At 26.4% G+C, this 26,058-nt stretch overlaps 2 protein-coding genes across 4 annotated transcripts; both read left to right on the top strand.

Annotated features, from left to right (window-relative positions):
* Positions 1-6,794: 6,794 nt before the first annotated feature.
* On the top strand, positions 6,795-10,699 carry LOC100168997 (signal recognition particle 9 kDa protein). The gene is made up of 4 exons (XM_008180517.2): positions 6,795-7,103; positions 8,103-8,171; positions 8,455-8,583; positions 10,486-10,699. The coding sequence occupies exons 1-3, from the start codon at positions 7,035-7,037 to the stop codon at positions 8,548-8,550; spliced, it is 234 nt and encodes a 77-aa protein (XP_008178739.1). The 5' UTR covers positions 6,795-7,034; the 3' UTR covers positions 8,551-8,583; positions 10,486-10,699.
* A 2,615-nt stretch (positions 10,700-13,314) lies between these two features.
* LOC100572616 (MARVEL domain-containing protein 1) lies at positions 13,315-26,036 on the top strand. 3 transcript variants are annotated; one of them, XM_003239999.4, is made up of 5 exons: positions 13,315-13,633; positions 21,933-22,082; positions 23,196-23,369; positions 23,492-23,590; positions 24,833-26,036. In XM_003239999.4, the coding sequence occupies exons 2-5, from the start codon at positions 21,951-21,953 to the stop codon at positions 24,965-24,967; spliced, it is 540 nt and encodes a 179-aa protein (XP_003240047.1). In that variant the 5' UTR covers positions 13,315-13,633; positions 21,933-21,950; the 3' UTR covers positions 24,968-26,036. The 3 variants fall into 3 exon arrangements, with proteins under 3 accessions (XP_003240047.1, XP_016658787.1, XP_016658761.1); XM_016803298.2 differs by lacking the exon at positions 13,315-13,633 and adding an exon at positions 13,753-14,121; XM_016803272.2 differs by lacking the exon at positions 13,315-13,633 and adding an exon at positions 20,232-20,391.
* Positions 26,037-26,058: the final 22 nt, after the last annotated feature.

The raw sequence follows: 26,058 nt of genomic DNA, 5'->3' as shown, positions 1-26,058 counted from the left end.
CTATTCATCTTCTAATGATGAGATCTTTTTAATAGATAAATATTATAAGAAAACAAAAATCAAAAGGTAGTGCTATATCAGCCTATATCACTAGGTATTATGATGGCTTCTTCCCTCGCGCAGTCACGCATAAATAGCGTACCTACCTATATACGTATAAATAACTTACCTACACTTAAATCACATATTCTTATTATGCCCTACAAGGCACAGATTGTATGTTTATTTCAAAAAAAAATATTCTAATGGTAATCATCAGAAAATTACGCTTCTTAAGAGGACGCAACGTTAGCTTAAAAATTAGAGTGAATCGACTTATTATGAAACTTGATGGTAAGAACATTATCTGTGTTTTGTTGGAAGTAATACGATAGTTTTATGATAATTCAGTTTTTAAGTGAGTTATATCGTGTATAATAAATGTAAATTAAAAATTCTTATAACTCACTTAAAAACTGAATTATCGTAAAAAAATTTCCAAAAAAAAAAAACACAGATCATGTTCTTGCCATCAAGTTTCATAATAGGTCGATTTACTCTAATTTTTAAGCTGACGGCATAAAACTTGAATTTCTGAGCGTAAATTTGATATGATACGCGTTTGTAAGACGGAGACAACACATGCGGGTGTGGTATCCACTTAACAGCTATGAAAAAGCTAAGATTTTTTTCTAATTGATGGATTAGGTATACGACCTATGTGTTTCTATAACATAATTTGCCTTGCATCGTTTCAAACATTTTACTGTGCCTAGTACCTACCATATTTTATAAGTTATAGCAAAGCTTGTATCAGTGGTATCTATAGCAGGTAGGTATAGGTAGGTACCCACATAAAATAAAATAATATAGGTACTCACATATAAAAATGTTTATTTAGATTGTATTATTATTTAATCTTTTTAAACAAATAACTTGGTTGCATTTAAAACACTGGTCGTTAATCTGTACCTATATCATTCGTCACTCAACGTATAATTATTGTAGGTAATGGAATAATTATAGACTCCAGTCGACCAGTGTTGGGCGTCGTTCAAAACCACACACTTCTCATTCATAACCACACATTTTACACAAAATACTGCATAGATTTTTTTCTATTGTTAAAAAGGTAAATTTGAAAGGTTATTTGATAATTCAAAATCGCATCCATTTGATTAACAGTTAATAAGTAAACATTTATTCTTATAAAACAAATCATCGTACAAATTATTCAATGTGCCTACTTATGGGATTTTATAGTTTTATTATCAGCTTAATTAAAAATAATTGTATTTAAAAATAACTCAATATATAATAAGATGAAATAAAGTATGTACAGCAGATAACACCTATACTATTTAATTGGGATAAATAAATAAATTTCCATTCCATATATAGTGTTTTCAAATATTCTATTAAATGTATATTTCATTGCTAATTATTAAACATCGACGAACATATAAATTTAAAATAGCTTTATTTCTTTATCCCTACACATACTTTCTAGATTCTTGGTATAATTGTATGGTATACTACGCGTGGTTAACATTGATTTTTCTTATAAGTCGAAGGTGGGTTTCTGCAATCGTCTGCTGCTGTCTTAGCAGTTAGCACATTGATCTGAAAAAAATTAATAATTAAAATTTATTTAATATTTTAAGTTTGTATTCTTGAAATTCCGAATGAAATACAGTAAAAGTTGTAACATAAAACTCATGCCCAAATTGAATGTGATAACTTTCTGCACCGTTCGTCATTCTTGTACATCCATTGGGCTCTTCTGCCCACAATATCGGTGAAAAATGATTGGTCTCAATATAATTATCCAATATGTAATCAGCAAAATCGGAAAATTGTTTTTTATGCAGACAAGTATCCATTATTTTAACAATGGTAAACAGTAAGACGAACCAAAAAATAGTTATAACCAATATTTAGATTGTGAATCTAATATTGGAATTCTAAATTCCCGGAATTTTTATTTTAACGAAAAAGGTGGTATGTATTGTTTTGGAAAATTATTGATTGTGTACCTTTATTATTTGTGTGAACTTGTATCACGTCATCCATATCATATTATGTGAATCCGATGTTAAATTGCTACTATATAAACATTGAGCGGAAATCCATTAAAATGTAGGGATGAGGATCTAACGTGATTCACATCAATGTGAGTTGGGGGGGGGGGCTTCGATCCTACAAAACTAAAAAAGGAGGGGACTTGACGGACTTTGGGGGTGGGCTAAGCCCCGATTTCCGCAAGTGAATTAAATTCGAATTAAACGTGACGTAGAAAAAATACGCGGTCACACATAATGTTGTTGACTTGTTAGCTGTTACCAATATTTGATTGTTACTAATATTTGTTAAATAAAAACCATAAGTTTATCTTATATCTGGAGAAACAAGAAACGTGTACCTAATATAACAACCTGCGGATAATCTCGAAAGTTTTATTTTTATGATTTTGTGTTTTTGATTAAGTTTGAAAGTTTTTAAGGAGTTCCGAATAGGCAATTTTCAAATTGAATGCATGCGGGTCTTGTAAATTTGTGCGTAGGAAATTATTATTAGTGTGTGTGAGTGTGTATCACGATTAAAGATAGTACTATCTTATACTATCTATATACTATCTTTAATCGTGGTGTGAATATAAGAAATTATAGCGGAGTCCTCCCGCACATGCATGTACAAGTCACCAACACGGCGTTGCCCGTGTGATCAGTAAACAATTTATGCTCAATTTTATGTAGGTACTTTATTTCCATCCTACCGATCGACCTAATAATGCGATAATATTTCAAAAAACTCATCTGAATTCGTAATACAATGTCTACTTGAGATCGGTCAGTCCACATTTTAAAATATATGATTTAAATTCTGAATAATCAACGTTTGAAAATTCCGAAAATTCAAAATATTCAAACTAAATGTATAGTTGTTTGGGGGGGGGGGGGGGTAAGGGGTCAAATTGTGAAAAAAGGACTGATCGATATCAAGTACACATAATAACGAATCCAAAACTTTTTTAAAAACTTCTATCGTATTATTAGGTCGATTAGTATGATTAGGCCCGGGTCTTACTCAAAGGTTAGGGGAAACCTAATCTTTAGTGGGTGTGACATTTTCAAAACAGTGATAATATTATTATTTTAGGGGCGGCAAAATTTGATTTTGCTTAGTGCGTTATTTTTGATTGAACCGGTCCTGAGTATGATGAAAGAAAGATTGCCGATTGGTATGTTTCGGCTATAAAATAACTGCAGTCTGCCCTCCCTTCAACAATGGTGTGCGGTTTTAAACGATTATACGATTTTAGATAAATGTGTGCGTTATTAATACATATCGGTGCGTGCGAATTTTCAAAATATTTTGAATCGTTTTGAGTTGTTTACGGACATTCTCAGTTTCCGATTTTTTTCAATTTTTTTTCTATAAATATCAATAAAATTATATTTGCTGTGTCAAAAAGCGTGAAAATTTAATACCTACAAGGCTCATGATAACAATAGCGATTGAAAAATATTGAAAATGTCTGCAAACAGTTTAAAACGGAACAAACATTTTATCAATTATAGAAGATTATTAAATAAACAAAATTTAAATTTCAAGTATCTTAAGTTATTTGTTTTTTTAATTACAATAAAATAAGAAAATCACTCCAAGAGAAATCGAGTGAATATCCAATGTGTAAAATTTTGAACTTTAAACGCCCCTAAAAATGTAATTTGGCTTTCCAGTAGACATTTTTTTTAAGCTAAACAATCTTAGAAGGAGTCTCGTACTCTCGTATTAATTAACTTTTCAAATCTTAGATATAAAAAGAAACATTTTTATGAATCCAATTTAAAACAATTTTCAAATGTTCATGATTTTTACGAAGTTTATCAAAAATCTACCTTAGACGCTCATAAAAAATTATTGTGGATTTACGCTTAACTTTTTTTAAATTTACTTACTTACTTTTTAGTTCCTCGACATTAATTAAAAAAAAACTAATAATAATTGAAAATTGAATAGGTATCATGTGTATAGTGTAGGTACCTATGGAAAATTCTAATATAAACATTTCAAGTTCAAATTGTATGTATCTACCGTCGAATTGTCGAAAACCAATTTTTAATTTTGCGTATAATTTTTTGCTTTTCCTTAATTTTAGATTCTGAGTGGAACGATGAATGTATTGATTTTACAATGATGTGTGTTTTTTATTTTTTTTTTTTTGTGTCTGTCATCACGGTTTGGGGCAGTAAAACTGCTTCGATTTTCTTCAACAGTATCTTGTTTTATGGGAAAGTGAATCTAGTTGGTGCATTCGGGAGGTCAAAATTTGAAATTTCCAAAAGTTTTCAAAAGCGCCGTGAAAAACAAAAGAAAAATTAAGGAAAAATGGGAATTTTTACGCAAAATCTGTTTTCGAGAAAATTGATTTTGGTTTTTGGTGTAACTTTAAAACGAATGACTGTAGATACATGAAATTTTCACTGGTTGTTTATATTTCCATTTTCTATACATGATAAATTTTTCAAAATATTTTGATTTGTTTTGAGCTGTTTACGGACAATTTCAGTTTCCAATTTAATTAGTTTTTTTTTCTATGAATGTCAATAAAACTTTATTTGTTGAGTAAAAATACTTGAAAAATTAATACAAGGCTCCTACTATATTGTTACAATGAGATTTGAAAAATATTAAAAATCCTTAGTCACAGTTTTTTTTTATTAGCATTTAAAGTTCAAAAATTGACAAAATATGCAAAAATCACGAAAATTACCTAATTATGTTGAGCCAAAAATTCTAAGAAATACATAAGCACAGTTTATTTTTATAGTCATTTTAATTTCCAATTTAGACGAAATTACATATTAAAAAACCTGGAATAACTATTTTAGTTATTTTGTTGTGATTGTATAATATTATTTGTGGATACTTGAAACTTCTAAAGTATACTATTATATATCTATGATAGTACCACGGTTTGTTGTTGATGTATAACGCGTTACCTGATTGATATTGTGATATGATTTATTTGGAATTTATTATTAATACCTATTATAGGTCAATTTTTTTTTAATATACTATAGATAAGTTTACCTATAATAGGTATGTCTAATACCTAGACTGACAAACCGTCTCCACTCAGAATCGTTTTTCTTATACAGTGATATTATATCATTGAATTCAAATTTAATACTATCCATTATATAGTGACCCACTTGTAACCTACTGTACAGCAGCGCTACATCCACTTACCCACCTTTTTTTTGTTTTGTTTTTCCCTGCTCTTTTGAAAGTTATTGGGAATTTGGACCTCCTCAAAATGCACCAATGAGATTCACTTTCCACCGAAAAAGATGGTTAACTTTAAAATCGAGGCATTATTTCGACTACATTATATAATATGTTTGGTATTGATATACCTACACTTACCTATTATACCTTATACATATATAATATAATTATATAAATATATAACCATGGGAATACGAATTTTGTTGGAATTTATTTTGCTATGTTTAATTAATATGTCACTAACGATATTTTATCGACCGAAGACGATAACTTACTGAAAACTATACTCGTATTGTCGTATTTACATTTTTACAGGAATTCGGGCATTGAAGCTTACTATTAGGCTATATTATTACAATTATTATTCTATATATTAATCGTTTTATCTTTTATTATGTTATATTTTATTATTTTAAATTATATAATATAATATAATATTATTGTTGTCTATACAAATATATTGTGAATTGGACTTTTGTCCGTATAAATAAATAAATAAAAATAAAAATAAATAAAATAAAATATGTAATTTTGGTTTTTTTCCAAATAAATGTTATCTTTTGAAATTATTAGCTACATTACCAGTTTCGACTTTAACATCAGCAATAATATTTTCTATATACCATGGAAATATTTAAATACTATTTACGAAACTTATCAGGTCAAGTGCGTCTTACAGGACTTCGTGTCTTACTAGCTCTTCAATCAAAATAATGTGATCGATCTTTTCGAAAAGAAAAAAAAACTGCTAGACTTTATACTATAAATAATGTTAATTTAAAATTTTATAAATTTATCACATGTGTAATGCATAAAAATCCTTATTTAGATGGATGACTATAATATTGTATAAATATATATTTTTTAAGTTTATTGTTTTTATATTATGAAAAAATATGATTTGGTTTTATAACACTTCCGAAAATTCGTTCCGACTACCGCCTTGAATTAACTAGCTATGTTAAACTTTTTCAAAATCTGTGGTTGAAATGTTGATTCCTTTTAAGTGATGAAACAACAACAATTATAGCGAGTACTTTTTTTAGTAGTGACGAGTGTTTAAAAATGAATTAAATCTAATATTCAAAAGTCATATTTCTACTAATTAAATCAATTATTTTTATTTATTATTGACTTTATTATTTTAACCATTGCTTCATATTTAGTTACCTATTTTCTATTTTTTTAAACACTAATGAATAATTAAAAGTTATTTTTAATAACCGTAAAACCTATTGAATAAGAATTATTAAAACTGAAACTTGACAAGTTTCATAATAAATGTATAAAAAAAAAAAATGGTATATTTAAGCCATAGTATGTACCTTAGACCATAAACTTAGTTTATAATATGGACGAAGATTTGTACTTTGTACTATGTACACGAACACGATATTAAACTAACACCTGAGGCTTCTCGTCTGCCAATGCTTCTATCAGATCATCACCAACGCTATCAGCTTATCGTCAATGTTATCAGCGTATCACCGACGTTATCAAATTATCATCAAGTACCGACGTCACCGTCCGTCCGCACGACAACAGACAACATAGACAAGCGTCATCGCAATTCGCAGCGGTTTGTCATTAATTCGGATTATTAAATTATTTTCCGTTTTCTTGCGTTTACCATCGTGAACACGTACAAAAAAAAAAAAGACGCAAGACGCCGATGTGGATTGTTGTCGGTTGACGTTCCGACTGTTCCGTTTTTCTCCTCCGTCGACCTGCTATAGTGAAGAGACTATCCGAACTTCAAAATGTATCTAAAGACATGGAAAGAATTCGAGACCGCCTCGTACAATCTGCTCCTCAAAGATCCGACCAGGGTGATTAACGTTTTATTATCTCATTAGAAGCTAATGTTTATTGCATCCATCGCGCGCCTTGCGGTGTAAGCGTGACATTATCGTCCCGCTTTGGAAATATGTATTGGCTGTGATAAAATTTAAGCAGTTCATTACCTTTCCGTTTTGTTTGATCACAAGCTCTTCTAAGTTTACATTTGCTCAATCTAATAATAACTTTCGTTTATAATACCTATTCATTAATCGTTAAATTTTTTTCCATGCAATTAAATATTATGATTGGTATTTATTTGCTAGATAGTTGTTTTTTGACTTTTATGTAGTTGGTATCTGGTGTAATATACCTACATAAATTAATTTGTAAAAATTATTTGTTAAAATTTTGTAAATGTTTTCACATGCAAAACCCTTTGCAATACTTTTAACTTAAAACTAAAATAAAATCACTTACAATTATCTCGTAACTAGATTTATACTGTGGCTAGTCAATAAATTACTATATATTTTAGTTTTGAAAAAAAAGAAAATGTTGAACTTCGTAATTTAATATTAATTCTTTAGCTATTTTCTTAATTTCTATTATAATCAACCAGGGAGGAGAATCACTGATGTTTTGTACAACAATTTTTTCAAATTAGTTTTTGGGGGTTTTTAAACAGAAAACATACTTATTTTTGTTAATCAAGTAAGATATCAAAAATTATTATTTACACTGTTTTAATACTTATAAGTTATAACTTATAAAAACAATTTACAACAAATTAATACTTTTACAATGCTTATGTAGTTATGTGTAAACATTGATTCAGCACCTAAGATTTCTACATTTTCAGTTGTAAAGTATGTTGAATAAAATAATAATATAGATATTTATGGTTCTAAAACCATTCTATATTACCATGCTATTCTCAACAATTTCTCGTAGAAATTAGTTTTTTTTCTAAAACTTACTATAAATGACAAATGTACTAATTTATTTACTTTTTTTATTATTTAATTTTTGTAATATTTGTTTTTTAGGTCAGATGCACTATGAAATATTGTCATAGCGAATCAACTGTGCAGTTAAAAGTTACAGATGATATTTCGGTAAATAACAAATCTATATTATATAAAATACCTAAAATAAATACCTAACATTATTAAAATATCCATTATGATGTTTTATATTTACTATAGATACTTGAGAATCAAATTTAACAACCCTAATTTTAAATGTTTTCTTTGATATTTATTCCTGAACAAAATTACTTAGTATTTTTTAATTCTATAGAATAAATATTATATTTATCATGTTAGATATATATATTATAAAATATACATTATTTCCTTAATACAATAATTTGTTTGATATTATGTATTTTTGTTTTAGTGCTTACAGTTTAAAACTTCAGATATACAAAATGTAAAGAAAATTGAAGTATTTTATGCTACAATTATGAAACAAATAACATCTAATGAACTTTGAAATTCAAATCAAAAAATATTTATATTAAATTCTGTAAGTTTATTTTAATTGTGAAAGTATTTAAAATGTATAATTGTGAAAGTACTTATTGTTATAACATAAAAATATACAAAAAAAAGTATATAAATCACAAAATGTAAGAACATTCCAAACACATGATACCATATTATATAAGTTGCCTTATTATTTGATGACTTAATAATTTTGAATAATTATTTATTACTTGAATTGGGAATTTGATACTTTAAAAACAGCAAAATTGTGCTCAAAATAAAACAAAATCAAACTGTAATTTTGTTTTCATAATGCAATTAAAAAATGTATTATACATTTAATTTATATACAAATGCTGTGTAAATACTAATTTAATTTCACTGTTATTGAATAAATAAGACAAAAATTAATAAATAATTAGGTAACTAATTTATATATTTTTGTTTACCTAGTTAGCTTGGTAATCTTAAGACTGACTTTATTTTCATGAAATCTGTTCTAAAAGTGTAATTTAATTTATGGCAGCATCCCAAATCTACTAATAAAATGTTTAAAAAGTGTGTCTTATCTGCATTTGTTGTTTCTGTCTTATTAACACGTAACATACTACATTTTAAATTTAGCATAATAAATTTTACTGTTATTTTTAATTTTAGAATGGCAATCCAATATACATTTTAAAAATAAGAATATTATCTAATATATTCAACAATGTAAAAATAATATAACACAATAACCTATGATACAATTAAAGATTTTTTTTTTTTTAATCACTGCTCTACTAGTATAATATAATACTATATAATATATAGTAATATATATTACTTATTATCTTTATAATATTATTATAAAGATAATAAGTGTAAACATAATTAATTTAATTGTGTTTTGGTACTACATATTTTAGTTTTTTAAAAAAAAAAATGAATCGTGTTATTATATGACTTGTTCAACTATTTTTTTTATATAAAATAATTTCAGTATTTATTTTATAAAACATTGTTTTCGTGTTTCACAACTTGGTTAATACTCATTCTTCCTATAATCCTACAATTTTTCTGTGTAATACTTGAAATTTTTATTTTTCACCCTTTATAGTATTAAGTAGATACAATTTTTTACCAGAAATCATCATCAGAATATTCAAGAATTCTTACTGCTTCAAAAGGTGATAAAAATCATCATTGTAAAACTAATAAATTCAAAATAGCTCTGCTCAGAATCTAAAATATGTCTTTAATTGTTGATTTATGATCAAAATTAATCATTTAATATATTATTTTATTTTATATGTGCAATAATATGTATTACATTATAGGGTTATGAGTATGAAATATTTCGAACTTGAAATTTTTACCCTTCTTGAAATATTGAAAAATATATTTTTTTAAACTGTTTTTTGGTATGTTTCATAAAATCATCACTAGATGGTCATACTGATTTCATACCTAATAAGTGACTATCAATATTTAATTCTTGATCACGATATAAAACAGATTTATATTATTATTTTATACATATAAGATGGATAATTATTATGTAATTTGTGTGATGTACTATGTAAGAAATAGTTCTATAATATTTTTCATTTAACTAAACTTAACTTTAACACTTAACTACGTACTATACGTACATTCTACTATAGTTTTAAATTAAAATTGGTTTTTTTTATTTTTATTTAGTATGAAATATTTTATAAACGTTTAGGGAAATATTTCAAAAAAATAAATTTCAGAACTTTAATTACATATATTAATTTAATATTATATAGTCATACTGTTATAACAAATAATTTTAACTTTGCTCTATTTGACTGTTGAATAATTTTAATTTAAACTTATAAAGGAAACACAAGTTAAATATTTAACTGTTATTTTTAAAATAATAAATAATATAGGTACATTATTTAATTTGTTAATCAATATTTTATTTATGTTATAGACGAACCGTACCCTTGCTTATGCCACTGAAGAGAATACCACACCGCTTTGTTGTCTTTGACTTACATGCGGGTTAAATAACAAATTTATTTCCAGCAGTTCATGTTTATTTTGTTTATTATTACAAATTTCAGTGAATTTACCTATCAAGCATTTAAAGGCAACATCATTATTTGTGTTGCTTCATAAAGTCACAATTAAAATATCATAAAAATCTTTTAAAGCCTTCTGATAACCTTTAAATGTGTATTCACTCAAAATTATCCAAATATCAAAAATAAAACATATAGAGGCAGATAATATTATAGTTATCTTTTTATAAATTTTATAATGGTTCAATCATTGTGATATTAAAAATTAAAACTAATAAAATTAAACCATAACTAATGAACGTCTGATAAATTTTCATAAATTTTATTTGGCAATATTATGTTAGAGCTTGGAACCATTTATGAATATTAAGTTAAGTATTAACTGTAGGTGCAAAAGTATTAAGAATATGTCAGCGCAATATTTGTTTTCTCTCAGACCCACCCGTAACACAGATAAAATCGTTTTTTATGATTTTTAAGTTATCTTAGAGTAAAATCACCTATTATAAAAATTATAGAGGATAATACATTTGAGGCTATGACATATAGTTTTATATTTTATTATTATTTGACTTTATATTAGACTTTTAAAATAAAAGAAAACAATCAAATGTTCTTTAAACTATTTTTGAGATGTTATATAGGCTATAGGCAAATCGATATGTCATAAGTACCCTCAACAAAATTAATCTCTATCGTTTCTTGTTCAGGTGTGTCAATGATATGGGTCGTTTTCGTTATGGCTAGTTAGTAAGAATTGCAATGTGTTTGGATAATTTAGCATAATGCTTTTAGGTGAGTAATTTCAAAACATTGTAATGTATTTGGATGACCTTTTTTAATATCATGTGATGCGTTTGTGCAATATTTTATCATTTCTCTCAATTCGACAGATTTTGGACTGTCCGGGAATTTCACGGGTAAACGAAAAGTTGCGTTTTTAAGCGGTTATATTCACTAAAATTCACTAAAATATCATTTTCAATCTAAATTCAAGGTTTATTTTGTTTTCAATTTTAAGATCCATATTTGAAACCTTATACATAAATACGTAATGAGTAATAACTAAAAGTACTTAACACTATAACGACTTCACTATTTTGGTAATTCATATTGTTATTACATATTACTATACTTATATGTAGTAAAAATAACTTCAAATTATAGCAACCAAATCAACTACATAACTAATTAGTAATTATAACAACTTTCATTGAATATATATTTTAACATTTAAAATAATACAGACAATTGCCTAAACTTGTATTGAATTTAACCCTCCAAAAACATTAAACTAAAAATAACATCGATTTTCAAAATTACAATTCCAATGAATTATTTCAATACATTCAGATAGTTAAGATACTATATTTAGATTAATGTTCCATTTCAGTTAATTTGACTGACAGGTGTAGTTAACTTCAATTTTAATGGTTAAGAACATAGTAAATAGTTAACAACTATCCCATTTCTATGTGTGATGTATAAGCTATAGCTTAAAAATTAAAATATTGTAAAATCTAACCAGAGAACACAGATAATGTTCTTAGTCTAGAGCTATAATATTTATGATTGTATATTTTTTCCACGAAGTATTATACCCAAGTATGATATAAATTCGATTTACAAAGTCTAGATTACAAATATTGAAATATGCAAATTTATTTTGCATATTTTTATATACCTATTTGAAATTTTTGAGCAAATAGATGCACATAAATGCATATTGCAAATCGGTTCTACTAAACGCAAATTCGCTACGTATGTTGTATGTTTGTTAGACGAATATAATACGTCATTCGATTTGTTTTTGCGGATGTCTGTTTAATAAGGGGCAATAATTAGACACTACACAACCTTGTCGCCGCCGCCCATAGGTCGTGGCCTTTGCGTCTGTAGCGTATTGAGGATTATCCCCCATTCTTAATAAGACATTCAGTATACACATATTATTTTCATATCATTACATGTTGTATACTTGTATTGTGTATGGTATGACCACCATATCCCCTCTGTAGACACGCCACTGGTTTGCGTCTGTCGTAAATGATGATTCGTGTGAGTGAGGACGTGCGGTTATATATGGGTAGTGGCCAGTCGCCAGTGGGTGTCTGAGATCATACCGTATGCATCAGTATAATAATATGATCTAAGGTGGGTACCGACTACCGGATTATCTACGCATGCGTTACAGCTGCACAATTGTCAACGGCACCGCCGATTAAAAATTAAAAGAGTGATATTTTGTTTAAAATGCGTTTTGCCAAAAAATCTCAATCCTAGTAGTGGTCTGATTTAACTAATTTTTTTTCTCGAAAGATGTAAGTGGGTAATTGTTTACAGGGCGATTTAGTGCGATATACTTGATTGATTCATGATTAAGTTGCTAAAAACTAAAATAATTAAAATAAATAAAAACTTGTAAAAATTGATCATATTTAAAATCATATTATATAGTATCATATTATATAGGAATTCAATTTTTAAAATTAAGTTTTTCTCTTTCCCAAAATAAATAATCGAAATCGGATCACTCTACTAGGCGTAGGTTAGTTCCTGTAAAGCATGTTTTTGAACAAAAAAACAGGTCACGTACAAGCCATATTAACATTATGTATTTTATGGCTATGCCTCGATGGGTGTTGTGTCCGTTTATTAATTAGCGTGGTGTTGTGGGGCCGGGGAGGGGGATTCGACACTCCCATCGTTGCGGGAGCGTTCAGCGTTGGCCCACGGACGGAAGTCGAACAGTGAACACCGAACACCTCTAGCCCGGCCAACGGTGGGTAAACGTCCGAGTTCGACGGATATTCAGCAGTTCGTCCAGCGTTATCGGCGTAGTCGCCACAGTGATAGTAGTACCTTTATTATCATCAGAATTTCACACCGTATCAGCGTGTGTGCTAAACAATTATTCATTAGTAATTAGTACATCAATAGTTCGTCTCCTAACCATCAACAGGTCCCGTAAGATTTTCGATTTTCAACATTGTTGTTTATTTCCGCCTTACATCGTTCAAATCCATCGTACATATTGTCGTTTTCGTCCTGCACCGCGTAAGTACTACATATTATCTTATACTGTGTGTTCGTGTGTATGTGTGTGTGTGTGCATTAAGTATTATAATACATTTATCTGTTTTGCCTTGTCCACCTGCCAATTACCAAATTTGGTCACATTGCGACACCTCGCCTATTATGAATCATTGGAATGGGTGCAATGTTAATACTGTAACCGCAGATGCTCGTAACAGGTTATTTATTTTTTAAACAGTGCCGAAATCAAACAGTTTGTTGACATTATTGTTGCCATAGGATCTTTCTATAATTATAAATTCATATCATGAATGCCATACTTGACGTTTATTTTATAGATACCAAGCCGAAATTTATGTATTTATTGTTTGGTATGTCTAAACTCTGAGCAAGGACAGTGTTTTTTAAGTATGAATAAATTAGTGAAATGTCTGATAGTATAATGTACTTTCATATTGTATGTACAGTGTACACAGTATAGATTAAAGTTTTTTTTTCATTGATAAATGGTAAGTAATAGTCTTGATGTTTGCACGCGAATAATTTAAATAGATACTCTATCTTTGTATTATATTATTATAGTACATATGGTATACTTATAATAGCAAAATACGACATAACTACAAATTATTTAAAATTTAATTTGATATTAAAACTGTACCCACTACTCTAAAAAGAAAAATATTTCCTGATTAGGTATAACAAATTACAGAAAATTGTATTAAGATTTAATCTCTTTAGTAGGTACATTTCGGTAATCGTGACTACCAACCATAGTAGGTACACACTACGTCATATAGATCCAGGTGTGTCACTCACTGCGCTCACTCTAACAATCTAATCGAAAACATTGATCGATTTGCTATGATGAAAAATCACCTTGAGTAGGTCTCAGAGTAACCTAAGATTAGCTCGAGAATTACCCAAGGTGGTTTTATATATCAAGTAGAAGGTTGATTTTGATTAAAGTACCTACCCTTTATTTTTATTCTGGTAACTTCTAAAACCTATTTATGTTAAAAATTATTTTTTTAATGTTTTACCTTTGGAAAACGTACAAATACAAATTAAATACACAGGTGTATACTGTGTATATGTTAAAAGAAAACAAGACATTTTGATAATTTGATTGGGTATCATGAATATGTATAACAAGCCCTGTGAATTAACTGATGATTTTACTTAAATTTTATTTATTTTATTTTATTTTATTTGTTATACGGGCTTAGCCCTTTATGACATTACAATACATTTTATATAACAGACATTTTTACAATTAAGAGGGAAGAAAACAAAAATTAAATCTATACAGCTTACATTAATCAGAATACATTTATCTGGTAACAACAACTTAAGTTGAAAATATATATATTAAAAATTTAGCAAATCGTCAAAGGAAGGGTCTGCATTGGCAAACGACATTATGCATCTTAAAAGCTCATTAGCCATATAGTTGGTGATGGCGTGTGGGACATGGAAGAGGGCCTTTGAGCGGGATGGGCGGGAAATTATTATTTTATTATTAATTTCTTTACATTCAATTATTATAATAATATTACAAGTCTATAAGTATGTCGTTTTCCAACAGTGTGTTTCATTATTCTCATGACAGTATAAATGAGTATCATTTCTATTTTTTTTAACCCTTTTTCATCCTTACATTCCTTTCTTATCTTATATTCTATCTCCCTTGCTATCTTGGAAACGAGTTGTTCATTCAAGGTTGATATTTAATACTTTTATTATCTGTGTGATCTATCAATCCTGTGACAGGAGCACATATATATATAATAACCAGATACCCGACTCCATATACAACAACATTATTGAATTATGATGCCCGACGCCGTTTGTCACTTTGGCAATGTTTACAAATTCTAATCGTTTTGATTAGAAACAAGCTTGTTTGATATGAAATGTTGTTGTTTATTATCATATTACCTTTCTAACGCTTAATAAATATTGCCCAAGTTTTAAATGTCTGCAGCGTCATTGATAAGAAGAAGTCGGGTATCTAGTTATTATATATATATCTGTGGACAGGAGTTTGTATCAGAAGTATTCAAATTGTTACATGGGTTGCCTGAAAAAGGCTTACTCACTCAAGGTCAATAACTATTACAAGTTTTATTTTTATAGAGTGTCAGAGCAATGTCGTCCTCATCATACACAAAGTGGCTATGTACATTTTTATAGTTCTAATTTAGATCCTGAGCGGAGCAATAAATGTATTAATTTCCCATGATTTGTTATTTTATTTTTATTTAATTTAATTTTGTCTGAAGAAATTGCTATTAGTAAAATTAATACTCTGACCATCAATTTTGATGAAAGTTTTTGGTAGCAAACTGGTTTGTAATTTGGGTAGGTCAAAATTAAAAATTCTTATTATTTTTTAAAATAAATTGGGTATTAAAAAATATAGCAAATTTTGATTTACAATAAAATTTTAAACATTTATTTATCATGTTGATTATAGCCATAGGCGCAACTAGGAGGGTGCTCTTTTCTTTACTTTATTTACTTTGTAAGTTAATAAAATATAATGCTATATACAATTAAATAGATAATAATGTTGAAGTTATAACAAAACGTTATTAATGATCTCGAGTTTAGCATACATAATTTTACCCCTAAAATTGCAGAAGTATAATTTTAAAAAAGTTGGATAAGTGGATGTTGCTCTGCTGTACAGTAGGTTACAAGTGGGTCACTGTATAATGGATAGTATTAAATTTGAATTCAATGATATAATATCATTGTATACGAAAAACGATTCTGAGCGAAAACGGTCAGTCAGCCTATGATATTACTAAGTATATTTGATGATATTATTATGAATAAAGCAATTTATATAATATAACCTGTTTATGTGGAATCTTGTTTTAAATTTTTAATCCTTAGCTATAAAAGTTGAACATTTTATACATTTTTAACTACAAACAAATTATTAAATTTTAAATGCGATACATTTTATTAAAATTTGAATTTTAAATGCTTATAAAAAAATTGTGCCTATGTAATTTTAATATTTTTTAACTGCTATTGTAACAATATATCAGGAGCCTTGCATTAAATTTTCACGCTTTTTACTCAACAAATAAAATTTTATCGATATTTATAGAAAAAAAAACTAAAAAAAATGGAAACTGTATTGTCCGTAAACAGCTCAAAATAAGTCAAAATATTTGGAAAATGTTATGGTGTATAGAAAATGCTAATATAAACATTGAGTCAAAATTTCACGTACCTACGGTCATTTGTTTTAGAGTTGCACCAAAAACCAAAATCGATTTTCTCGAAAACAGATTTTGCGTAAAAATTCCCGTTTTTCATTAATTTTTCTTTTGTTTTTCACGGCGCTTTTGAAAATTACAAATTTTTGACTCCCCAAAGTACCAACTAGATTCACTTTCCTATTAGAAAAGATACTGTTGAAGAAAATCCAAGCATTTTTACTGTCCTAAAAGGTGATGACACACAAAAAAAAAAAACACATCATTGTGAAATCAATACCTACATTCTTTACTATTTTGCTATACTCTTAATGAACCTAATTCGAACAATTGTTAAAATTTTAATATGAAGTATCTCCTTATATCTATTATTATTATTAAAACAATTGTTTATTAACCTTAGTTACCCAAAAAGAAGACCATTTACGATGTTTTTTAGTTTTTTTACACAGTAAAAAGGGTGGGCCCATTACCCGTATTATTATTACTTTAAAAAAAAGATATATATCAAGTTTCAACTGTCAACTATATAGTAGGCAAGACGTAAATTCCATATACGTCTTACCAGAATGAATTCATTTTTGAAAAAACATTGTATTTGCATACAAATTTTCCTAAAATTATCTCTAATTTTTCGGTAAAAGTATGAACTATACTTGCATGAAAGACCTTGTATTAAATTGTCTAGCCTTATAGCTATACACATTTAATATTTTGTAAGTTTTGAACTACAAATTAATTGTGGTTTTGACGAAATTTGAACTTTAAATGCTTATAAAAAATAACCATGATACCTATGTATTGTTAATATTTTAGCTTTAATAAAAACTTACGTATTACATTTTTAAGCTTTTTGACCGGATAAATAATTTTTTTATTGACATTTATAGAAAAAAAAATTTAATTATCTAATACAATCCAAGTGATGACGGCATAACCAAGCTGGTTACCAAACAATTTTAATACATTTTCATTTTTTTTTCTCCAATTATTTTAAAAAGCACTGTGCATTTTTAATTTCAACCTCCTAAAAGTAATAACTAGATTCAATTTGTTTCCAAAAATATACATCGGGCATTGAAGCTTATGATCAGAGCATTTTTTCTACCAGAAAAGTTGAAAAGTTACAAACATTTTAAAATACTTTAAATAAACGTCTGAAATTATTAGACTGAACAAAATAAAAATAAAATTGTAACTAATTCTCAAGCCCCCCATTGAAAAATCCTGCGTACCTACGCCACTGCTACAGTCATACAGTAGGTCTTATAATAACGATAAATTGAATTTTCGTCGCCTCGAGCACAATTATTATTTATAAGTAGAAAACTACGATATTAATATCTATTATACTCAATACATACCTATATTATATTTAAGCTCTAAGCAAATTGTGTTTTTGTGCGCTACTATTCTATTCTTGGTACTTATTAACGTGAAAAAATAACTATTTGGTTTCAAATTGTATATAATACGTTAAACCCATTTCGAAAACCCAAAAAACGAATAAGTAAATACTCCACAACAAGTTATAAAAAAAAGTTCAAAAATAACAACTGGCGATTGTACTAACGAATTTATAATTTATGTGGTGTGGCTTTATTATATAATGCGTAAGTTTTTATATTACTGAATAACCTAAAAGTGTACCTCACGCGCAAGAAATGCTTTTGAAAGAAAAAAAAAGATTTTTTCCCCTTTTATTTATTGATATAAGCACGACTGCGGACGGAAATCATTACGGTGACGTCATCTTTAAAACCGAATTATTTTGTTGTTATTCAAAAACTATTAAGTAATAACCGTAGATACTTTAAAATTTTACCAAATGTTTGTATTACCGTTTTCTATTCATGGTATAGGTTTAAAAATATTTTCATATTTTTTGAGCTAGTTAGCTTAGTTAGTTTTTTTTAAATTACTGTAGATAAAATGTTTATCCCTCAATCAAAGAACTTTAAATCTCAATCTAAAGTTGAGCGTAAATCTACAATAATTTTTTATAAGCGTTAGAAGTTAGAATTTTGATAAAATTAGCCGAAATTTGCAAATTATTTAGTCAGAAATTTATAAAAAATGCTCTATGTATATGCAAGATTTGAAAATCGAATGAAAGATTCTTCATAACTCATAAGTCTTCTTACCTTAAACAAAATAAAAGTTTACCGGAAAGTCAAATTAATTTTTTATGAGCGTTTGAAGTTTAAATGTTTTTGACATTCGATATTTACCCGTAAATTACCGAATTCTCAACCAACGATCTTCTTATTTTGTTGTAATTCAAAAACTATTAATTGAAGGTGATTGACATTTTCACTTAATGTTTATTTAATCTCTTTTTATTAATGATGAAATGTTCAAAATATTTTTATTCGTTTTTAACTTTTTATAGACATTTGAAATTTCAATTTTTTTTAGCATTTCTTATAAATGTCAATTAAATTGTTTTCGTTTGATCGAAATGCTTGAACATTTAATACATAAGTAGTTATAATAGCAGTATAGAAACATTAAAGATCCATTCGTAAGTTTTTTTTTTTATAGACATCTAAAGTTTAAATTTGGACGAAATTATAGATATTTAAATACAAATTAACGATTTCAGTTATTTTGTTGTAATTACAAATATTATTTGTTGGCCCTTGAAACTTTTAAAGTGGGTACATAATTATTTATAATATATTACATAATAACATTTTTAAATGCAATTTTTTTCGGCAAAAGATTATCTCACCTACTAGTAATATTAATGCCAAGTAGTGGTATAAATGTATAGTCATTTTTCGTATACAATTATTTATATCATTAAATTAAAATTAACGCATCCGTTACAGCATCTCTAGACACCTAATTTACAGCAGACCGACTTCCTCAAAATATAGACGGTGATTGGATTTTGATATTATTATATAAGCATGTCAAATTTTATTCTCATTTATTATACAAAATGCTTATTTCCAGTCGACTGTTGGTAGATGGCATTTTTAAACAATTTAACGATTTATCATGACGTACTCGTTATTCTCTTATCAAATGTACTTATTGTATAATAATGTATAGATTGTAATTTATAATTTAAAAATATAATTAATTTAATTTTTAATTAATAATTTAATATATGGAATATATTTTAGTGTCATCTCTAGACTGCAATTAGTTTTATCATATTTTAAATTGGGTTCAACTCGTTTAGATACTTATTATCAATAAATAAATAATCTGTAATGGATGTAGGAGTTACTAATTAAAAATAAATACTTTGACTGCTTTATTTAAACAATTCATATAACTGGAGATAAAAGTGATTTATTGTTTAAATACAATTATCGAATTATGTTGTTCATTGATTCGTTGGTCACTTTATTCAACATTCTTTCATTTATTCATCGTACGTACCTAACACATTTTTTTTTTGTTATACCGATTTAAAGTTAATATTTTGTTACTCAACGTTTAACAATTAATTTTATCGTAAAATTCTCTATAAGTTAAAAAAATAATTATTTAAAGTATTGCTCTTTATACGATTTATAAATTTATAAGGTAAGATTTTTAATTTGTGTAAAATACGGTGAGCATAGTTGTAATATACGAAATCTAAAATTCGATATTGGTTTTATGAAAAAAAATAAAAACAAATATTCTGTCACACATTATTGTTCTCGTATTGACTATTAAATAATTATTTATAAACGGTAAGTGGCGCGTCGCAATATGAAAACTGGTTTTGACTTATTGTTAGGTGTGGTTACAGTTGTGCGCGGGGTGATGGTATGAACGTTGTTCTCGAACGCTGCCGCTATGGTCAGCAGAGCATCACATAAATACATGATCACTGTAAATTTCTAATTTTTCTTAAATCTGAAACGTGGTTATCTATAAAAACTTCTCACGCTTATTTTAGTGAAAAAATCACGTTTCTACGACTAACAAAGGCTGAGGAAAATGCGATGTACGAAAGCACGTTTTTACGGTCGAATTTTATAAACAAAACGCACTCTTAACAGATTGTAAATTGTAATTTGTTTAAAATTCCCTCAAAATTGTTTGAATACTTGGCTATAATTTTTAAGTACACATTAAACACTATTATAGGTGTTACAACGAAAGTGATAGGCTTTTGCTCTAGTAGATGAATTTGTACCACAATTAGTAGCCAACTTACTAAGAGCCGATTGGATTTCGATGATTTGATTCATTAATACCAAATTCCTTATTGATTTATATTTTTCCAACCACCTAGTCTCACACAGAAATGAAATATTGAAGACTGCCTTAAAACACTGTCTCTAAAGAATTTAATTGTTTTATGACTGTCCTAATTGTGTTATATATTTCAGTGGTCTATTTTTTTATTTAAGTAATTATTGATTTATCATAAATTAAGCAAATAATAATTATTTTACTACTAAACTTATATTGAATTCTTATTAATGGATTTTACATAAAGTATTGCACAAAATAATAATGTGACAAAAAGTTATAATACATAGGAAAATTAAAGATTTATTAATATCAGAATCCACACTAACACCAACACTAGTTTTTTCATCCAATAAATTGTTATTTTTAATACTTAACTTGTTGTATTACCAATATCTCTGTTTTAGATTTCACCTCTTTATGAGTAACTTTATCCATTTTAAGCAAAGCAAGGCATATAAAAATACACCAATTCAACTTTCTAATTGATAAAATATTGTAGGTACAAAATAATAATAAGTATGACAAATATTGCAGTTTTTAATTCATATTATATTTTTGAAGTTATAATTAAAACTAAGTTAAACATTTTAGTACCGTTTGTATTATATTGTATTATCATAATTACCAGGATATCACAATATATAATTACCATAATATATAGATATGCGATATCATCAATTATTCACCACTTTTAAATTTATTTTTCCAATTTATTAAATCTATTTAAATTTATTAAACACGTATTTTTTAAAAAAAGTTATCTATCTGTTTTGTAAGTCATTTACTTTGAACTATAAAGAATATTGTATTATTTACGGAAGAAAAAAAAAAATGTAGAATTAAATTTTACTTACCTATCTCATTTTTTTTATTTATAGTGTTTTGAATAATTGAAAATGGCTGATCCCGGATTTCCAAGTCAACATACTACAACTACTACAGTTACAAATACAGAAATTATCTCAAACCTGAGATATGACAATGCATATCTATACACACTAGAAGGAAAATTGAAAATTGCTCAAATTGTAAGTATTTAGAAATAAATGCTAATATTTGGAATTCATACAAAATTAAATCATATACATTGTGGTTAAAAATTGGAAAATTAAACAGGTACTACAGGTTACATTTTACAAATTTCTATCTGTTATACCGATAATTTGTATAAGTAAAACTCTTGCAGCTTAGTAAATTATAATAATAATTAGGGTATCTTATCACTAGTTTTATAACTTTAAAAGAAATTAATTTATTAAGTATTAACATGAATAAAATAAACAAATATAACAGGTTTCTTCAACAGTTTGTAGATATGTAAAAAACTTTACTTTAGGTATTGAGTGCGCACCTCACGAGTATGAACCAGTGTTTCAGCGTCTCCATTTGTCTACCCTATGTGATAGGAGAAAACAGGGCAACCACAGGGTGAAGTTGATGCCCCTGTCCTCCTATCTAAAGTTAATTTCAGAGTTCCTACTTATTGTTCCAAATCCTCTTTCCCATTTTATATTCCTTTTAGCCGCTGTAATTATTTAATTAATCGCCATATTGTTCATATGATGAAACTGGCCAATGAGGACCCACAATTCCTTAGTATTTAATCTACTTATTGTCTTTCATCCTAAAAAATGTGTAATTTTTTCTTGTGAATTATTGTCAACAAAATCAATGTAATTGGGCTCGTCCTGTATTCAATATAAATAAATAAATAAATAAATAAATAATTATAATAATAACATCAGTATATTTTGTTTTAACTTTTCACCCCTAGCCTGGTCTCACCAAGCTCTTGCTAAGACTTTGCATTTCTGGCTGTCTAAAATATGAATTTTATTATTTTTTTGATTCCAGTGAATCTATAATTTCTATTATATTTTTTGTTTCAGATTCTAAAATGTTGAATTATTAATTTTTAACTATTTAATGAGAATATAAAATAGTATGCGTGTCATTAATTAAAATACCTAGTATTTACTGTGTGTGTAATTACAAAATGTCTACATTTTAAATTTTTTGTCTACTATTAAAAATCTTAATTTCAATTCAAATATCTCATATTATAAGAAAAGATGATATTATAAGACCTACCTTCTGTTGTCCTTAAATTATTAATTAATACAATTTTATTATATATATAGGTGTTTGTTTTATTAAGTCTTATCGCAGTGTCATTCTCTACATACAGTATGTGGTATCAAAACAGCGCTGTCACATCAATATCAATGTTTGGATTTTGGTTTTCTTTATTCATGTTGGTATTCTATATATTTCATGTAGTTGAATGTTTTTATAAAATACCATGGCTTAAAATTGTAAGTATTGTTAAACTGAAAATGATTAATACACAAATATATCTTAATAAGATTCTAACAATTATTTCAAGCATTTTACTATGTTATTTAAGTTTTTTAATATGTAAATTATTTAAATTTAGGAGATGATTTTTGATGTTTGTTGGCCAATACTTTACCTTTTATCAGCATCCTCTGCAGCGGCTTATACTGGTTTGCATTTCAGCTACATGATAAGTTTGGTATGTAAATATTATTTAACTATAATAATATAATAATATTGTTCAAATTTTTTTCTGCAACTAGGTTTTTAATTTACCATTATGATTTATATTAATTTACTTTGTTCAAAATTCCCATTGATTAGTTATGGAAATTTATATTTACAAATTGGGTCAAAAATATTTCATGCATTTCTTGTATAAGAAAATTAATATTAAATTCTCAATGTTAACATAAAATAAAATAATTTCTTAAACTATTATATTTATTTATTACTTCTATACTTACTAAATAACAAATACTAAATACGTTTTTAACTTGTATTTACTAAAACTTATATATAAAAAATAAAAAAATTATCTCAAAATAAATATATTACACTTTCAATAATTGAAATATATTGTTAAAAATCAGATACTATAGTTTTATTTGTATTTTAACCTTTTGGCTTTTTATAATTTCATAAATGTTTGATTAATTTGATTATAAAGCTACATTTTCATGTTATTTTATATAATTTCTTATATTTTAAAGGATTTTTAGACAGGTATAATCAGTAAAATGTCTATAGTTAAAACCCTTGGGAGTTCTTTCCCTCCTGACAGACACACCCTCCCCAGCAGATAAATATAAAATATATGCAAGTAAAAAATAAACTCTATAAGTATTTATTAAAATAATATTTATTTAAAAATGGTATGTCAATCGATAAAATCATAATTGGTACAAGAATTAAATTGGTAGATTGTTCCATTATTACTATAAAACTTAAGGTTTTTAATCATTAAAAAAATATTTTCATCAAAATTATCAGTCTAAAATAGTTTATCTTTGCATACTATAAAAGTAAAAACCTTGTTTTATTAAATTGCAAAATTTTTAAATTTCTAGTTGCATTAGGTACTCAATTGTCTCATATCTCTATAAAATAATATGGAGGATGACAGTGAATATCCAATTCATTAATTACTTTTGAATTATCTGTGAAAATTTATCTTAATTCTAATGGCATTTGTCTGAGATTAGTATCGTATTATGTATATTTTATCAATTCAAATAATAATTTATTATACATTTTATTGCATACCAATTCATTATGAAAATGTCAAGTTTTTTATACTATCATTCTATAAATATAGTTGTCTTCATTATTTATTCTTCTTTAAAATGTTATATACAAACATAAATTATTTAGGAAGGATTTTATTTGTAAATCAAAATCCTAAAATTTACTAATATATTATATTTTTGAACTAATATAGTTATTTGGATTTGCTGCAATGTTTGCGTATGGATATGATGCTTTATTGAAATATCAAGCAATACAACGTGGAGAAATTGCACAAGGAAATATAGCAGTTCATAAACAAACAACCACATCAACAGCATCATACTGATATACACATAAATTATATAGTATTAATCCGTTTTCTGTTTACTAATATCTAAAGTTCATCACTATCTACCATATTTATTTAATTAATATTAATATATAATAATATTTTTTAATCAAACATCACAATCATTTTTGTTATACATTAATATAATATATTTTAATATTTTACTAATATATTTTTTTGGTGACATTTTATACCTATTTTTAAAATTGTTATTCCTATGCCACGGCCGCTATAAAATATCATATAATTTTCCAAGAGCTGATTATTTGGTATATAGATAAAAAAAAAATAACTATATATCATTGTTTTATTAAATAACACAATTGATTATTACACTAACCTCGAGAAAAGTATAACATAATTACATTTTAATAATTTCACTTTTTATAATAACTCATAAAAATGTCTTATTGCAGGTTCTTACAGTAAACAACTACTTAAATTGTTTTATTTAAAATCTTTAAATAATGTAGAATTACATTATAACTTTACAATTAAATCTATCAAAGTCTTACTTAATATAAATACATTATATGCTGGTTACTTTAGTTAATCAGTATGGTGAACACATGCAATATTAATGTTTTATTTAAATATATTCATTTAGATCAAATTAAATTGGATGCATAAATTATAAGTAATTTAAAAAAAAAATTTTTATTAAGGTAATAATTTTCAATTTAAATAATAGCTATTGAAACCCCAATATTCTTATAATATAGTATCTAATTAATGTATAATAGTAAAATAAAATATACATCTATTCATTTGACTACTTTATACCAAATTATCAGCTTTATTATTGATCTTTTGTTATTTCTTAAACTAAGAGGTTTTATTATTATTATATTTTAATTTGTTAAAAATTGTTTATATATTTTATTTTATTTGTTATTAAATCTTAATGTATTAATGATTTAAACTATTTCCAAAATGAAATCCTTTACAAAATATGAAAATCTTTGTTTGTTACTTATTCAAAAATCTATATTAAGTTTTAAAATAAATATATTTTTTTGTATTTAAAAGTTATGTATTGTAAATTATTATATTATTTTTATCAAAACGAAAATGTTTTATTTTTTTTT

This window comes from Acyrthosiphon pisum, chromosome X, assembly GCF_005508785.2.
Source record: "Acyrthosiphon pisum isolate AL4f chromosome X, pea_aphid_22Mar2018_4r6ur, whole genome shotgun sequence".
NCBI classification, from domain to species: Eukaryota; Metazoa; Arthropoda; class Insecta; order Hemiptera; family Aphididae; genus Acyrthosiphon; species Acyrthosiphon pisum.
Note: the sequence above shows the minus strand (reverse complement) of the source record. Positions and strands in the feature narration are given on the sequence as shown.

Excerpts from the sequence above, each read along its gene's own strand:
- LOC100168997 (XM_008180517.2), top strand. The coding sequence starts at position 7,035 with ATGTATCTAAAGACATGGAAAGAATTCGAGACCGCCTCGTACAATCTG. Across the intron at positions 7,104-8,102 it reads TCCTCAAAGATCCGACCAGG|GTCAGATGCACTATGAAATA; the intron begins GTGATTAACGTT and ends TTTGTTTTTTAG. Across the intron at positions 8,172-8,454 it reads AAGTTACAGATGATATTTCG|TGCTTACAGTTTAAAACTTC; the intron begins GTAAATAACAAA and ends TTTTTGTTTTAG.
- LOC100572616 (XM_003239999.4), top strand. The coding sequence starts at position 21,951 with ATGGCTGATCCCGGATTTCCAAGTCAACATACTACAACTACTACAGTT. Across the intron at positions 23,370-23,491 it reads AAATACCATGGCTTAAAATT|GAGATGATTTTTGATGTTTG; the intron begins GTAAGTATTGTT and ends ATTTAAATTTAG. Across the intron at positions 23,591-24,832 it reads TCAGCTACATGATAAGTTTG|TTATTTGGATTTGCTGCAAT; the intron begins GTATGTAAATAT and ends GAACTAATATAG.